The following is an 18,003-nucleotide window of genomic DNA, read 5'->3' on the forward strand; positions in this document are numbered from 1 at the left end:
CCTCCTAAATACATGTCTAAAATATTAATCAAAACATCCACCGCGATTTCAGTTGGTTAGATTATTACAATCAGTTGCCAACTTTTCTAAGCAAAATGGGGACAGGTTGTGGCTCTAATGGAATTGCTCCTATGCAGTCCTCAAATCCGCTCACAAAACTGGTTTGACAAAGACCCCTTCAAATGGGTTGAAGTTAGATGCTTCCTGAGTAGAACCTGGGGGGTCACCTATGAGAAGAGTATATTTTTAGCACCGCTCTGGGTTCAGCAATGGTCTCAGATGGTCTCAGATAATCTCAGACAGCAAATTCTCTGAATGGTATCCATCAGCCCGTGATGCTGAAGAGCACTACTGGAATAATTTCCAGAGTGATGCCAAGGCTGACTGCAGTGAATTAACTTTTCTCTCACCGCACGTAAGGTTGGAGATATTTATCTTAACAAAGTAGAAAATCCAGACAGTCTAAAATCTGCCTGATATTAACTATAGGATGAAGATAATCCAAGTAACTCTCTGTTTTCAATTGAAGAAGAAAAAAAACTACTCCAGAAAAATACTGAAAACATTACACAGTATCTAAACAAAGAAAGTGCAATCCACATTGCTCGCAGCTATATATAGATTAGTAGGAGGAACTTTTTAGATGGATTATGGTATTTGTGGATATTTTAGTAGGTATTAATAGATTTTAATACATATATTTAGTCTTTCCAGATGTTTTATGTTAAATTTACAGCATATTATCACAATAAAATAATTTGCTTCAGTATTACTTGTTTTCCCTGTGTATGGTTTAAATAAAAATACTAATAGTTATTATTTGCTGGGATGTTTCTCTCTTGCTACTGTTATGAGTTGGAGGTCTCCAGAGGTGAAGATAAAGGAACTGCTAAGGAGTGAAAATCCTTGTGATTGCTGTATTTAACTAGGTAACACTTTCAATATATAGTTGAACAGAGAAAGAAAGTATAGACCATGTGGTTCACAATAACAGAAATGCATGAGTGTAAAAACTTCAATCAAGAGAGAAAACAGCTTGAGAGCCAGGAAAAATTAAGATTTTCTCTTTGTTGCCACCTTATTTGGTCCTGTGATTCAAACCTCATTTCCACTGCAGGAATACCAGGAGAATTAGGTAAAAGTGTTTCCAGTTCAGGCATGTTGCATCCACAACTTAATCATAAGTGTGGTTTTACTGCTAAACATTACCTCAGCATTTTCTCTTTTTGTGAAGTAGGAATCATAGAATTTAGACAGCACCAGATGTTTACAAGTTATGGGATTCTTTTTTTCCCCAATTAGATATCATAAAATCATATTTTCCTGGCTGATTCATATATTTGAGAAAGAAGATCCCTGGATCCACATGAAAAATGTCAGAAAAGCGTACTGGGAGAAAATGATTTTTGATGCAAGGATTTTTTTCACAAGAAATTGCCATCAAATGAATTAATAGTAATAAATTAAATAATTTGCTAATTTGATCAAATACATTAAATGAAATTTAAAAAAAGCAGAAAACTTCTTTGGAGGTAAGTAGTAACAGTTAAATAATACAGGATTGCATATCAGAAATCAGCAAGAAGTAACTATACAATTCCGTGATTCCATGATTGCCACTCTGTATACTGCTGCTACATGGAGAGGGCAAGGGAAAAGTGAAAAAAATAAAGGTAGAGATGGCAGAATCTGTTGATCCCTCTGTTGGGAGAGTGGAGAGTTTCAGCATAGTAAGCCATATCTTGTACTTCCGCTGCTCTTGGAAGCTCACTGAATGCTTTCTAAACTGGACAGTAAGTGAATACTACTGACTGATAACAGGGAGCTTAAGGCTGTGAGGAGGTGATCAAATGCTGTATAAGCCTGTCTTTTTGTAGCCAGCTGAAGCCAACATGGGTTATTTGCCATCTGTGTGATCATCTGCCAGCTGAGAGACTGGAAACGACTTGTATGAATTCATGTAAGAATTCCCTGTTTGATCCTTCAGGGTGCTGGATGTCCTTCAGGAGGTGTTAAGTGCTCTCAGAGGCCACAAGTTCACCGCGTTGTAGTTGTTCAGCTTTCTGCTGCGGAAGGGTAACAAGTAGCCCTCCACGGAAGAGTCTTCTCAGTGCCAGCTGACTATGTCAGGGAAAAGTTTGCTTCAAGCAGCATAGCTCTAATATGGATACTGACAGGAATGATACTGACTGTTACTGCATGCAAACAATAGCCACGGGAGACATACAAAATTGCACAGAACAGCCTTGATCACAAACCATCACTTTCACTTTTCATATAGAAAACTGGGCAGTTCAGAAAGGTAATGTTTTTCAAATCTCCCCATTTACCTTGATGTTGTAAAAATTCCATACACAAGCGTTGTTCTGGGGTTATCTGTCTCTAAAAGAAACACATCCTCTGTAAGAAAGAAAAGGAAAAAGAAAAAAAAAAGTTTGAATACTAATAAAACCTCCGTTTTCCAGTTTAATGTATTACTTTATTCCTGCTGAAGTCAACAGTAGTTTTGTCTTAGACTTGAATGGGAAAAAAGCAGACGTATCATATGAATGGACCATATGCATAAATCCAGCATTTGAACATTCAGAAACAGATTTGGAAATTAACTCCATGCCATTTAGCCGGATGAAGACAGAAGGCCAAGATTTTCAAGTATGTTTCCATGTTTCTCTCAGCTGGATCTCGTTTCAGCAGGTTGCTTACCAGTAGGCAAACTGCAGTAGGTCAAAGACAAAGTGTTCCCATAGACGGACATAATCCAAAGCAGAATTAGGCGTTTACCAGCCAGCACACACTCTAAATACTTGCTCTAGCTCATTTTCAACATGATATGAATGACGCAGTTTTGCAGTGAAGATACTGAGAGATGTAAACCTGCCAGCTCCCATTGTGTAGGGATTTACTGACTGCACTATGCAAAGCTGTACCTACCCACTGAATTGAATTTGCCCACCTTTAACTCTGATCTGTTGATTTTTTCTACACTTCTGTGAAAAATACTTTAATAATGTTTAAATAACATATTTTAAAACACACAAAAAGACTGAACGGTTTATTGTAGAATATGTTTAGCTTTCTGTTAATTTATATAGCTTCTTCATTTAACCAGCTGATTTTTTAAAATATTCTTTTAAATATGTCAAAAGCAAAAGACTTCACTGTGCAGAACTGAAAGTGTTACACTCATTTGCATTATACATGAAAATAGAAGCATGTGCTTGCTCTCTCCCGGTTTTCTGCTTTTCCAGCTGTGGTTGCATTCTTCCTCTTTGCCACAGGATTGTGCTGGGACCCCAGACTGAGAACATTGTCTCCTATTCTGTATGGCCCTACATTTCTCGTGCAGAAAACTAAAAGCAGTTATCCTACTGCTTTGTTGAAGAGGAGTGGGCTGCTAAATCAGTGCTGAAAGATAAGTTGCTTTGGCACTAGGAACTTCTGAAAGTCAGTCCTCCAAGCACCTTGCACATTCTGAGTTACAGCAAGTTAGGATCTGCTTCTAAGCCTTTTCCATCAAAATCTATAACCAATATAAGTAGACCAACTATTTATAACAATACCAATATAAGTAGACCAACTATTTATAACAATACCAATTAAAAAAGACTCTGAACCCCAATTGCTATTATGGAAATCAGCAATAATGCCAGAGAAAAGGGAGATTACAATGCAGGCAATGTCAGAATCAGAGTCAGCCCCAGTGTGGGACCCATTAACTACTTATATTATTTATATGTATAACAATACACATACCAACTCTACCAATACCTGAATTTAGAACTGTGACTTTGTATATCATAGCTGGGGACAATATACAATTTGAAACTTTCTGATAATGTTGTTTGGCACTTAACTATCAAGATATGTACCTATTAATGCCTTACTGAAAGGAAATCTCTTGTGACTGCTGCACAGATTATTGACTGAATATTTCCAGTGTTTTCTATGTTGAACTGAAAAGTTAAGTGCCTGAATGAATCCTGTGAAATTATATTTATTCATAGTATTATTGCCAGTGCGAATAACAGGATTTATTAGTATTATCTTGAACTATCAAATTGAGGCCTCTCTGCAGTAATCAAAACCAAAAAACTGCATTACAGAAAAGCTGGATGTTGCAGTGGTATAAGAAACAGTTTCCAAGAGATGTCTGTTAAAAACCCTCTATCATAACCCTAACTAGGAGCAAAATAACAATAGATTTTACTTGTTCCCTTCCGAATGCTAATTCTTTATATAGTTATAATTCCTTTACACAGTCAAGATTAATTACCTCTATTTCAAAGATAATGATAATTACCCAGAGAGATTTATGAAGAATTTTTTCATTTCCTGTCATAAAACCACAAGGGGAACTTTGTCATGAACTTCTACAGGGCCAAGATTTCACTGTCAACATCTTGACTAAGAAGCTGAATGAACATCAATAATTAAATATGCACAGGGTGCAGAATTTAGATAAAACTTTAAAGGCATCTTTATTGCCATACCTAATTCATCAAAGTATGTTTCTGTTCCATCTTCATCCATTACTGAGCACACCAGTCTTGCTTTCAAGAACGTTGTCCATTTGTTCACGAGACTACGCTGACCACCTGTGTCATTCTGGAAAGGAATATTATTTTCAGAAAAAAAATAGAAAACAGCTAACATTTTAGTAGGCTTTCCAAAATTCTCCTCGGGTTAATTTGACTGACCATCTAGACAATTATGCTTTTATATTCAATATAAAAATAGATAGATCTAAACAAAATCCCCTCATCTAAACACTTGCCCTGGATTGGGGTGGAGCAGAGCCAACTTTCTGTTCTCCGAGAGAAGCTCTTGTTTACACTTGTTGCTGTGGCAACCAGGGCCCGCTGACTTCCTTGTTTACACAGGTCAGGTGACCCAAACTGACCAATAGGGTATCCCATCCCATCCCATCCCATCCCATCATGCTCGCTATAAAAGCTGAGGGATCAAAGGGTTTGGGTTTGCCTCTGGCTCTTCTTTAGTGGCTTCTGTGATTGATGTGTGAGGAGGATCCTGTCAGTTTGTCCACCTTTACCCCAATCAGAGTGTTCAGTAACCCAATTTCTGTCTCGACTTTCTCTGTGTGTGCACTGGGATATCTCCCTGGGAGCTTGATGTGGTTTTGTATATACTTATATGTAGTATCTATTTTGTTATTTCCTTTTTATTATTGATATTTTGTTAAAACAGTTTATTTTTTTCTAAACTCATAACTCTCCTTCTCTCTCTTCTTCCTCTCTTTGGAGCCAGAGGCAGGGGAGAAGTCATTGGCCAACCCAGCCCAAACTGTGACAATGCTCCAGATACAGGAGAAACAGAAACTACATTTCTGAGCAGACTTTCTGTGCTGGGCCAGCATGCTTGGGAGGGTTGGGCAGTAGACTCTGTGCAGCAGCAGTCTGTGTAAGCATGACTGGGACTGTGGAGGTCTGTATTGCTCACTGACACCTAGTGTGAAGTCCACGCTACCTCTAGAAGGTCTAATAGTCCTATGATGGGATATTTCTTGTCCTGACCTAGTAAGCCATGCTGGTCCGTGAGGTGGATGCTGTGAAGTAAATTCAGAAGTGATGACTGTCATGGGTCAAGCTAGTTTTGCACTGTTGCGAGTCAAAGAATCATCTAGGTTGGAAGGGACCTTAAAGATCATCTAGCCCAACCATCAACCTAACTGACAAAAAAAATAGGTAAGAAATAAAAATCACTAAATTATATTCCTGAGGACCATGTCAACCCATCTTTTGAACACCTCCAGGGATGGTGCCTCAACCACTTCCCTGGGTGGAAGGAAATCCAATGCTTGATAACCCTTTCAGTGAAGAAATTTTTCCTAATATCCAATCTAAACCTCCCCTGTCACAACTTGAGGCCATTTCCCCTTGTCCTATCTCCTGTGACTGAATCCTCATAGCTTGGTCCAAAGCTGGCTTGGTCACAGGTCACTCAAGGATCTTTCCATCTCTCTCTGGTGCAAGGTGGAAACTGCAACCTCTAAATTAGATGGTGGGGCACAGCGGCGACAGTTCCTGCCTCATTCTGCTGGTGAATGCCTCAGATAAGAGCAGTCTTCCAAATGGTGTAATACAATGATACCCAAGGAAAGGGAAAAAGGAAATGTAGAAGCAAAGCAAATGTGATTTTGATAAATACAGTGCATGTTTCACTGGTGCTCCTGGAGCTGGTAATCTGACTTTTTGGGTGACCCATAAGGGGTCTTTTGGGTGAGTCTTTCTTGGCACTATTGTATTAATATATTTGGCCAGTTTCAAAGGTGTTGATATATAAATCTGATGGTATACAAGTATACAAATATGACTGCCTCAGATTTATTTTCATTGGCTTTGGGATTCTGCCACTGACTTGAGTGTAAGTCTAAACAGGCTGAGGCCTTTCAGAAATCATCTGGTCTTCATTATAACAGTAACAATAACAAATACAGCTATAATTGTGTGAAATGTCTTGCAAAATACCCAAAAAGGCCTTTGGGCACCCTCACAAAAATATAGAAATCGGAGATTATAAGAGGGATCACATGCCTTGTCATATTGCCAGTTTAACACAATCCCAAACACGCCCTCACACCCATGCACAACAAATCACAAAGCACCAAATTCTAAAGCAGACCCAGATTAAAGACAGGGAATATACAAATGCTCACAATTATCTTCCTGAGCTTTTCCAAAAGAACAAATGAAAAACTAGCAGTAATTGTGCATTTATAATTTTTTTCTCATTAGAAAAAATCAATTTCACCAGAGATATTAATAGCTTCTTCAGTCATTTGTCATCTGTAGTTGATTACAGATACAAAAAAAGGAAATAGTGAGGACCACTGTGATCATAAATTAATTACTGCAAAGGAGTAGCCGTAACTCCTGAATTTAATTTGCCTGTGCACGTTTTTAAAGTTAGGCTCACAGATACATCAATACAAGAATTCAGGAAGGACAGATATTGCAAAAATGAAAATGATATTTGAAAGTTAATCAACTTATTTAAAAGCTTGGCTCTTATATTTCCAATGTATTTCAAGGATTTTGAGTGTGTTTGTGTATGTGTGTGCGAAAGATTTCACTGTCTTATAATTCAGCTTTTCTAAGTAAAGAATGTACCTCATTTGTGCCAAGGAGAGCAAGTTCGGAAATTCAACACTGGTTAATATTCTGAGTCAGTCAGGGAAATAAACAAGTTCTTGAATGTCTAAATTTCCATGTCATTATAGGTATAGTCAGATACACATAACATGTTCAGACCCGAGCTGTATGTTCAGTAACAGGTCTTCTTAATTATTAATGTGGAAGCTGAAACAGGAAATTTGTTTCAAATACAAATCAAAGGCTTTTCAATCATTTAGTCTTTTAGCTTATCATGTCACGCTAGGAGCACATCCCAACAACCTGGCAAATAAAACTGTTCTTACTGGGCATATTCTTGCAATCATTGAATGAATTTGCTTTGTGCTGCCGCTGTTGTCTGTGAGTCTCTCTTTGAAGAAGAAGTAGATTTTGGCATCGTTGGGGTCAGTGCCATCTGGGATAACATGAGCATCCACGAAAATAGGCTCTGAAATGAAACAAGATATCAAAAAAGTGAAACCAAAAGATGTATCAGTATAAGCAATTAATGATTTCACAGTTGCTGACTGCTTCAAGGAAATGCTATATCTAGAATTTCAAGGAAATGTTATATAATACATCTAGAGGTACTGCTGTGGCAGGTTAAGCTATATGCTCTACCCTCATGTCTCTGTATACCAGATATCACCAGGTTAATGCCTTCTTGCTGTCAGCCTTAAATTTCTCTATCCTCACATTTTATCCCACGGATTTTAAAAAAACAATTAAGATGCGGAAGCAGTAGTATTAGAGTATTGTAGAAATTCAAAGACTTGGAGGAAGAAGAGGGAAGAGTCAGCGTGTTATCTGGGCACATCAGTAGAGACTTATTGAGGCAAAACATAAAAGTAAGCTGTTGAAAGACTCATTAGGAAAAGAACAAAAAAAGTACATAAATAAGATAGGAAAATAAGTCATGGTACCTGGAAAAGGAAAGTAGGGTATGCAAATGATTGGACATAATTTGAGTTCATATCAGAGGTTGATATACATGCAAAACACTGCAAAGGAGCACTAGTGAGAGAGCAAAATAACGTATCCTTAACAGCAAGCATATGATGGACAGTGGAGGAGTCCTCACAAGACCTTCTCCTTTGTCTGAAGGAAGAAGCGGACCCTCTTCCTGTGAGAAGGCTGTATCTTTTCAATGATCATGCAAGATTGCTTGATTGGTTGAAACCCAGTACAAATCTTTAAACAATCTGATACAAAGGTTGGATCTCTGACAGAAAATTCACTTTAGACTGCAGCATTTTTCTAGTCAGATGAGCCTATTCTCAATTAATATAACAAGTGTCATGACTCTGGCTCTAAAACCACATGGAAATTGTACTTGTCAAGCACCTGTTCTGAGCATATGTAACAGCCAGATTTTTCAGAAATTAGGCATTGTAATGGCTCTTTCCCCTTAATCCACTTTAGGGTGCACACTTCAGTGTGTGCAGGCAAGTGTAAGAATGTATAGAAAACAGAAGAAAAATTGAGAAAGTTTCCTGTTCATAAGCATTCCCATGATTTCACCGTAGTCACAGATGCGCAGTAATAACAAGAGTCACTCTAAAAATAATCAAGACAAAAACACAGTACCTTTACTTCAACATAGCTGGCGGCTTTTTTACTTTGGAACTGCTATGTCAGTTGCTCTATAACCTTTGACATCTACCTCTGCTCAGAAGGTTGACCACCATTTTAATTTTAAATAGTTTAATTGGAAAGAGTCTTCTTATCAGTAAAGTCAGGGAGAATCTACACATCGATTTCAGTGTAGCCAAGAGTTAAATGTTTACACTCAGGAATTAGTTTTCCTACTGTGGTTTGATAATCAATTACTTACCACTGAAATAAATGGCAATAATTGTCACTGATAATGGGACTCTCTTCTGCACACATTTTGAAATCAATTGGTGGTGAGTCTTCTGTACAGAGGTGGATCAGCTTGAATTAATTAAAGTTGGTAATTCATTAGAAAAAACTTAAACACACTAAAGCAGTATCTGATGCATTAGAGGTGGACAAGGCACTTCTAGAGAAGTCAGATTGTCTGACCACTTGCCATTTGAAAGGTTTTCATACACTTTCTCTTGAACAGTTTGGTTCAGTCTTAATGCAAAATTGTCCATCAGGTGGGGTGGCCAAAGAGGTTGGCTCATGCAGTGAACCCTTTACATCTGTGCGTTGTCTACAATGTATTGACACACATTTCTTCATGGTTCAACTTCATAAATTAAATACAGAGAAAAGCTCTTCAGAAGATAAGCTCTTTATTTTAAACAAAACAAAGCAGAATCTCTGTGAAACCCATTAAAACCTCTGCTAAAACAAAGGCATCTCACCGCTCAGCCACTTGGAGTTGTGCTGGTCAGTTCGCACTGCATTCCTCCTGGTCAGACTCCGAAAAATGGCTGCATCTGTCCCCATGAAATCAATATACATTCCTGAAAAAAGCTCTTCATCTGCAAAGAATTGAAATGGAGGGGAGAAAACAAATGCATTGTTATGACTTTTGGGAAATCCGTGTTTACTGATCTATTTCTATTTTAAACTTATCATCTCTTTATTTACACAGGAGTCTATACAGATAAATATTGGGTCATGGGAATGGGAGTTCCCTCTGATTTTCAAAGACACAAGCTAGAATGGCTGAGAATAATCAGATTTTTCTTAAAGACTTTTGGGAACTGCATAATTAAATGCAATAGCAGAACTGCGTGTGTAGTGAACCTTTCTTTGATAGGAAGTTCAGTTGCTCAACTTTCTTTGCTAAGGATCACAGAAAGATCAGGCCAGTGTTATCAAAAGAATCACATTCAATTTTTTAAGTACATGCTTCAAAAAGCTTTTTTTTTTTTTTTTTTTTTTTTTTTTGTTATGGGAGTAGACAAAATGACTGGCCTGAATTTATTGCTGGTGTAAGCTGGCACAACATCTATTGCAGTTAATGGATCAGTGCCAATTTTTGCCAACAGTATTGTCAAGGCTGCCCAAGGCAGCCTCAAGCTGACTTCAGTATTGCAGAGGCCAGACAATCATATTACTGAACTTTACACAGAGTGATGCAGAGCAACAACTGTCCCCTTTTATGTTCTTGCTTCTAAGTACAGGGTCATTATACTTGAACAGAATTAGACACGCAACTCTTACATTAACAGAACTATCAACTTCTGCTCCCTGTGCAGGGCTGAAAATCCATCAGTCAGGATGTGTATCTGTGTTTGTGTGAGTCCATGTGTGTGCGTAAATATACATATACGTAATTATAATTATAATTACATATACTATCATTTTCCACTCCATGAATAACCAAGCAATTTCCACTGACTAATGACAATGAAACCCCAGAGTAGAAAACAGTAGCTAAAATAAACTCTAACTCTCAGAGTGGGAGTGGTGGCTGAATACATTCCAGTACAGCTGGGTCCTTTGATTGATGTTTTTGTCTGAATTCCTGGACTACCCAGAGAGTGTGGTCAAGCTGGCAAGAGTCACAGGTTCAGAAGCGCTTGAGGCTATTTTTATCCTCTGTGTGTGTGTGTGTGTGTTTGTGTGCATCAATATGGAAGACAATTGGATCATGAGAGAATTGAAACTCTGGGGATTCTGTCTGTCTGCTGCTGGCTAGAGCCTGCACTGAACCCCTGCAGAGCAGCCAGCAGCCGCTCTCCTGCTCTCATGTCTCCCAGCGATGACAAGATGCATACACAGGGGATTTAAACAATGCATTTGCTGCATGTTTGTGAAGCATTTACTTCCTGAGCATGTCTTGACAGCATGATGTTAGATCTATGCTAATTTATAATTGATTTTGTATATGTATTTACACATATGTATATACATATATGTATATGTATAAATGCCTCGATCCATCAGAGCTTTATTCTTATTATGAAACAAATTGGTTCAAAGAGATCAGGCTTATGGTTCTCACTAAATGTCATGTACAATACACATATGCACAGACTTAACAATAGCACTGCACTATGCAATTTTAATCCTATTGCATATCAGTGCTGTTAGTTATGTTATAAGCATTCCTAGCGTCTACTTGCTAATCACGTATCAGATGATATCCATGAGCTCCACTTCCTTTTGGTTAAATTCTTAAATTCCACACAGCACTTGGTCTGCACAGCACAACTACTTCACACTACTTCTCTTTGTTGTAGGAGGAATTGCTGAATTGATGAGTTATGTCTGCTTGTATAAATATCTCAGACCCTTGGTGGGGAGAGAGACATGCATCCTTCACATTAGTTACGCCAAGTTTCTTCAAAGGACATTTTCCACTGCTTTGATGCAAAAGTGTCTTTGTGCAATGGCAAATTGTACCAAGTTCAAATTTGTTTTTATAGCATCGCTTTCCTCTGAAGGGTGAATCAGCTTCCCTGCTATATTCTAGGCTGGTGATGCCCAAAATTGCCAAGAAATTACAGCTATATTTAAAAATGGTTCTTTTGTTGTGGAAGAGTTACCCGGCCTGGCAGTATTTCCTATCTTATGAAGCAAGAGGAAGGAATTCCTCCTGCAGAAGAATGCTCAAAGGAGAGTCCAGTACATGGGCTCAGTCCTCGCATTTTAACTCAAGCTGTGATTTACAAAATCTTCCCTTTTCTGCCATGGATTTTGAGGCTAAATTCATTCAAGCTTACATGTTTTTGAAGTGACTGGGCTTTGTAGTAACAGGGAGAAAGTATAAAACTCAATCTGCAGTACTCTTTTGAAAAAGAATGTGACCTTTGTGGAATAATTTAAACTTTGTAGATGAATTATGTCATGAAAGGTAAGTCAAACACTAGGGAAAGTCTCTTCAGTCACATAACTGAGAGATTGAGGAAGATAACATAAAGCCTACTAAGATGAACAAAGCTGCCATAGATCTACTGTAGAAAAAAATGAGCTTACTGTATACACAATAATTCAGAAACAATGTACTTTAATGATGTTTCATAAAATCCAGAAGGAACAAGGAAAGGAAACTATTTTTTAACAACAGTTGATTCACTTAATAATGCCAGATCAGCAATGAGTAGTAGTGGATTAATCCATCCCTGACTTTGAACAAACACTTTCTTTACACAGTGAGTGTCTGCAAACACTGACCATAGATCGCTGATGAGATAAAGATATAAGTGCAGCCAAAGTTTGGAGAAGTATCTAGGTAGCATTTGCCTGTCTTCTAAAGGTGGTTCAGTTCATACCTCTTAATGAAATTACTTGTCCTTTGTACTAAATATATTTGCAAAAAAACCCCACCAAAACTCAGAAGTTAATTTATATCTTGAACAGACCATGTAGACTATATGACTTCCCTCAAGCTCCATGAGACTCAAACTTTAAAGGAAATGTATGGCACAATTTGTAATTTTCAGTGGAAGCTGAATGGCAGAAACACCGCACATTGTTCCCTTGAAAACCTTGGGTGGAATACACAGTCCCTGTGTACACTAAGTTTTATTTACTAAGAAAGCCTGAAAAATCTGTGCAACTGCTGTTCCCTTCATAGCAAAAAATACAGCAAGGAGTAGGCACATGTTGGAAAATCAAGGCTTTGGCACCAGAAGCCTGTGAACATGCTGCAAATGTGAAAGGTCAGGTTACACTGGGTATATATAACATGTCTGCTGGTCAAAAAAAAAAAAAAAAAAAAGAGTTTCTTTTACTGATGACTTAGGTTGCACAAAGCATATGCCCCCTTTGAGTTTTCAGTTAAGTGTGAAATAGGCACTGCAGTAATTCTTTGTATGGGGTATATCTCACAGTCACTGAGTACAGTCACCACCAATTCACCAGAATATTTGAGGTCTGTCAGTTGTATCACTTTCTGGCCTTTCAAGTGAAAGAAAATTGCAAAATTGGTTGGGTATGAAGCCAATTGAAGAATGAAGAGTCATGCAATAGCTGGTGGGCTCTACAGCAGAGATGACAACAAAAATGACATTCAAAGTAACTAAATTCTTCAGGCTTTCTTTCCCTGGCTACTCTGAGATTTTACAAATAATTAAATGAGACACAAGTGCTGTCTAGGATGAACAAGGTCAGAAACTGTTCAAACATAAAATGCTAGACAGGGTAGTGCAAAGTTGAAACTAACCCTGGGAAAAAATGTGTGAGCTGGAAAAGGGACAATCCTTTGTTTTCTGTTTCTCTCTCTGCTCCAACAGCTTGTTTTGGCATTTCATTTGTACACCCACCTTTAGCTTCATGTTAGCCTTGAAACAAGGATGGACCCAATCCTTGTGCCCATCAGTCAGACACAGGGTACTGCTCTTCGGAGGCTGAGTCCTGTGTCCAGATCGTTTCAGGCATCCCATCACTCCACATCATGCATGATCATATGGGTTTAGCTTTCACCAACTTGGAGTATTTTTACTTACTGATCATAACAGACACCGTGTTCACATTCGGGTTGAAGGAACAGCGTCCCTTTCCTGATTCACACTTGGAGTCGATCTTGAAGACTTGTTCCTGCAATGTAGGTTTGTGTGTCACTTCTCATTTCAGAAACCATGAGACACAAAGTGATTTTTATGCTTGGCTGTCTCCAGCATTAGGAATGCTCTGCACTGTTGGGCACTTTTGCTGTACTATCAGCAGTTTAGCTTTCCTATTCAGAATTTCATCATCTTTTTAGACAGCTTTTTCATAGGTACCCGGTTATTTTCAAGACTCTTGTTATAAATTCAAGACTGAAACAAAGAATTTTTCCCTCTAGCTCAGTTATGCTTTGGAGAGGTTGACTGATCTCTGCAATAACATCTGTGCAGATTAATTCTGTTTTTTTTAAGTTATTTATTATTTATTTGTTGAATACATGGTGATCGTTATACTAGTCAAAGACATTATAATAAAGGTACTACAACAATAATATACATTACATAAAAATCTCTTATGACAACCATCATTTGTTCATAGTATAAATCATTTGCTCTTTACTGAGCTATCAGATCTCCAAAAATCCCCTAAATCATACTTATTTTCTTCAATACCCTTTCTTGGATTATGTGTAGAGCTCCAACTCCACGGTGATGATTTATCAATATCTCTTGCCATAGCCTGAAATTTTTTGCTGTTTAGGAACCTTGGTATGGGGATTTGTTTATATTCTATGTGAATTATAAAGAGGAAACATATTTGGCAAAGTAGAAGCAACCTTAGCTACAGCTTGAAATACAGTCTGAATATGTTTAGAAAATTCGCCCATCTTGGTGCACCTCTTCACTTCTTGGTTCCCAGGAATACTGGTGGGCACAGTTTGCTGAGCAAAAAGGGATTTGGGTCCAGGTCTGTTCCTTAAAACTGCAATCAGTAATGGCACAGACAATGATCCATAGCACAGTGACTTGCATCCCATTTTATACCAACCAAGCAACTTGTTCCTAGCCTCCTATAACAAACTTCTAATCTTCAATAAAAAGCTAAAGACAATTACAAGGATAAAATCACTTAAAACATTTCTGTTTCAACAGAAAAAGGTAGCTGACAAAAATTCAAAACAGTGGCTTCTGTGATGTATATGCCAATGTATTAGTCATTCAACTAAGGGCAGCAACTCTATATATTCCCTTTAACAATTAATGTTAATCACAGGGGAATGGGGATGCCACACAGCTCACTGAGCAGCCATTTGGTGACAGCAAATTGGAGACTCCACTAACCTGAAATGCTCAACTACAGCAGGAAGTTTTCATATCCATTATCCCCCCTCTCTTTTCCCCCTCTTCTGTTTTGCCTAATTTAATCACAGAGATCTTATCTATTGTTTCAGTAATAAGCTCTCTAAACAATATTAAAACATAAGTATAAAGTTTCTGACGTGATCTTGGGGTTTTTTTTTGGTTGTTTTATTTCTAGATTTATATGCAGCTTGATGTTAATCCATATTCGCTATATTATACCACTATTTACCAATTCAAAATGCACTATTAAACTACCTCCAGGATCACACTTGATTTTCATATATATTAAACTACTTTTTTAGTCTATAATTAATTCGCATAGTGATTATATTTCCTTCTGTTTGCCTTTACTTTGACATTAGAATATATTTGGATGGGTAAGAAAGTCATTACCAAAGACCAAAATATCAAGTGTGCCAAGCAAGAAAATTAATTCTTTTTTAACCTCTGTTTCGGTGAAAGGGCAACATTCTGCCTCATCAATGAAACCTTTTTTTTTTTGTCCATTACTGCACTATTAAACTACCTCCAGGATCACACTTGATTTTCATATATATTAAACTACTTTTTTAGTCTATAATTAATTCGCATAGTGATTATATTTCCTTCTGTTTGCCTTTACTTTGACATTAGAATATATTTGGATGGGTAAGAAAGTCATTACCAAAGACCAAAATATCAAGTGTGCCAAGCAAGAAAATTAATTCTTTTTTAACCTCTGTTTCGGTGAAAGGGCAACATTCTGCCTCATCAATGAAACCTTTTTTTTTTTGTGAGATTATGTGGAATTCTGGAGACAAAAGAGAAAAACAGGCCCAGTTCTTATGATTGTTGGATATGAGTTACTGTCAAGCTTTGTAGCTTCTAGAGAAAAACAGATGTGCTTTCTAAAATATCCATTTTGCACATGCAAAACCAGCCTTCTGTGCATGGAAAACTGTACTAAATTAAAGGTGAAATGATAAAAGCAGAGAAAAAAATAAGTTCTCACTAGTCCCATCAGCACTACATAGTTCCCCATTCTGCTCTATTAATTAGTCATGCACTGATATATGCAATGAGTTCAGAAGGAAATGCTTGGTTTTAAACTGTTATGCTATTGTTGGCCTGCACAGTAATGGCTTTGAGCACGCGAAGCCTACAGTCAAGTGTCTGACTGACTCCAGACGTCTGAAACAGCAGTTTATTTAATCAATTTATCATAGGCATGTAGCTATACAGACAGGGTAAGTGAAGCCAGTTCTGCTCTTCCGAGACATGTATCTTGATTTTTAACTTAAGAAATTTAACATCTTGCATCATCTGGAAGTGTCATTTCCTCTTCCCCCCCCGCCCTCCCCATTTTCAAAAAGTCTAAAATAATGAGATTCAGAGTTCTGTGGCCCACAGTACCACTACTTAAGCTGATAAAGGAATATAACATCAATTGGAGACAAATGAGATAACTTTCCATTTTTTAAATAATTTGTCATGAAATAGGATAATGCTGAGAAAAGCTGACCTCAGTTTCAAAATACATCAAAATAAGTTAATGCATACTCTGTTAACCAAAAGGATGGGTTTACTTATTCAGTTCTGCGTGCTTGTGCTTTTAAATCCAGTCCTATGAACCTCTACTTTTAGATAATTCATTAGGACAGAAGGTGCGGTGATTCGGACTGTGTACTCTGTTAAGGAGGTTGGAGCTAGGCAGGGATCTACCAAAAGTCACTGAGATCATCCCATGCAAACCTACCTGGAGAAACAATGATTTATCACCTCCCTGGCAACCTCTGCAGTAGTCTTGGGTCTCGGCCAGAATTCCTATCCCACTCCCAATGAACTCAGTGATGAATTTCCCAGTGTCTTTCCTAGGAGCCAGCCCAGCTTTTAAAGCTGCCCTCACATGGCAAGACTCCAGGTAGCACTCTCTGATCTTCCTTCCCAACACATCTGCTTCCACATTGTACAGGAAAATATACTGCACACCCCTGTGCCTGCAGACATGAATCTGACCCAAAAGCTACTGAGGTGCTGGGTCTCGGTTAAGTGCTTTTCTTTCTCCTTCTGGTTGCTTAATTTATTACCTATTACATTTGCACATAAACAAACATTTCACTTTCAAATCAGGAAACTTGGACAATATACTTATGAAACATCTGGTACTTTGTATATTGAAAATACACAGTGAAACTGAATATAGAAAAACTGGACACCTATCTGGAGAAAATAAGATTTACACCCTGGAAGATCTCACAGTGATGAGAAAACTTCTCAGCTTCACCCTGGCAGAATCTAACAGGGCAAAACTTGTGCAGCAGATGAAAGTTTCCTGTACTGGGATTGCATCTAGTGGGTATTAAGCTGAAGTCCAGAAAACTTTCACATACCTGAACAGTTAGCCCACTTAAAAGCTTCTCCCAGGACTCAGTAACACATGGAAATTATAAAAAGTGGACTGCATATTTTACTTTGTATCTAACTGGCTACTTCCTTTCAAGTATTTCTTGGCAATTTTTCCAACAAATAGCAGGAATGATTTCACCAGACAATGTCAAATAAAAAGTAGTATCAAATGTAGCCCAGCATTTGGTAAGACTAGGATTTTGGACAACCATCATATTTGAGGCATGGCTTTTGATCATGGATTTGCTTCTAGCTGCTAACAGGTCAGAAAATTATGTATCTTTGTTCTTTTTCTATGTAAGATGGGTGAAGGAAGGCTTACCTCAGACCTGCGGCCTCTGTTGACGTACACACACACGGGGCTGAAGGCGCCACTGCCGCAGACGTACAGGTGTGTGCGGTTGTACGACTGTATCACACGCACAAAATTGCCACAGCCGTGCTGCAGGGAATACAGAAAAGAACAATTTCACATTGGCAAATGTTATTAGATGATGGGAACTCTAGGGAATAAGCATGGTTTATAAATTTTTACGTATCATGAAAACAGCTACTGAATTTGGTAGTCTCTGGATTTGAACAGCTGTAGACTTCTGTTTTCTTTTCATGCCATTTTGCCTAGTCTGGGAACTGGGCACTATAGAGGAGTTATAGAGGAGTGTATGTGACTTTCTTATTTCCACACAGTAATCTAATTGTCATCCACAGACTTCTCTGTACCTTGCATGGGAAGAAGCAGGGCCTCTGCAGGAAAATAAGAAGTACCCTTATGAAATTTCCTTAAGGACACTTCCAAAACAGTCTCTTCCCCGCCC

General features: G+C 38.0%; 1 protein-coding gene across 1 annotated transcript in view; it reads right to left on the reverse strand.

Annotated features, from left to right (window-relative positions):
• Positions 1 to 18,003, reverse strand: part of SEMA3C (sema domain, immunoglobulin domain (Ig), short basic domain, secreted, (semaphorin) 3C) — a 128,514-nt gene that overhangs the window by 32,000 nt on the left and 78,511 nt on the right. The window contains exons 5-10 of the mRNA XM_014963977.1: positions 17,511 to 17,630; positions 13,502 to 13,592; positions 9,464 to 9,583; positions 7,436 to 7,578; positions 4,491 to 4,605; positions 2,331 to 2,400 (exon numbers count right to left, since the gene is read on the reverse strand). Of these exons, the coding sequence (XP_014819463.1) occupies positions 2,331 to 2,400; positions 4,491 to 4,605; positions 7,436 to 7,578; positions 9,464 to 9,583; positions 13,502 to 13,592; positions 17,511 to 17,630 (659 nt within the window). The remainder of the gene's footprint in view (positions 1 to 2,330; positions 2,401 to 4,490; positions 4,606 to 7,435; positions 7,579 to 9,463; positions 9,584 to 13,501; positions 13,593 to 17,510; positions 17,631 to 18,003) is intronic.

Source organism: Calidris pugnax, unplaced genomic scaffold (assembly GCF_001431845.1).
Source record: "Calidris pugnax isolate Ruff unplaced genomic scaffold, ASM143184v1 scaffold44, whole genome shotgun sequence".
NCBI classification, from domain to species: Eukaryota; Metazoa; Chordata; class Aves; order Charadriiformes; family Scolopacidae; genus Calidris; species Calidris pugnax.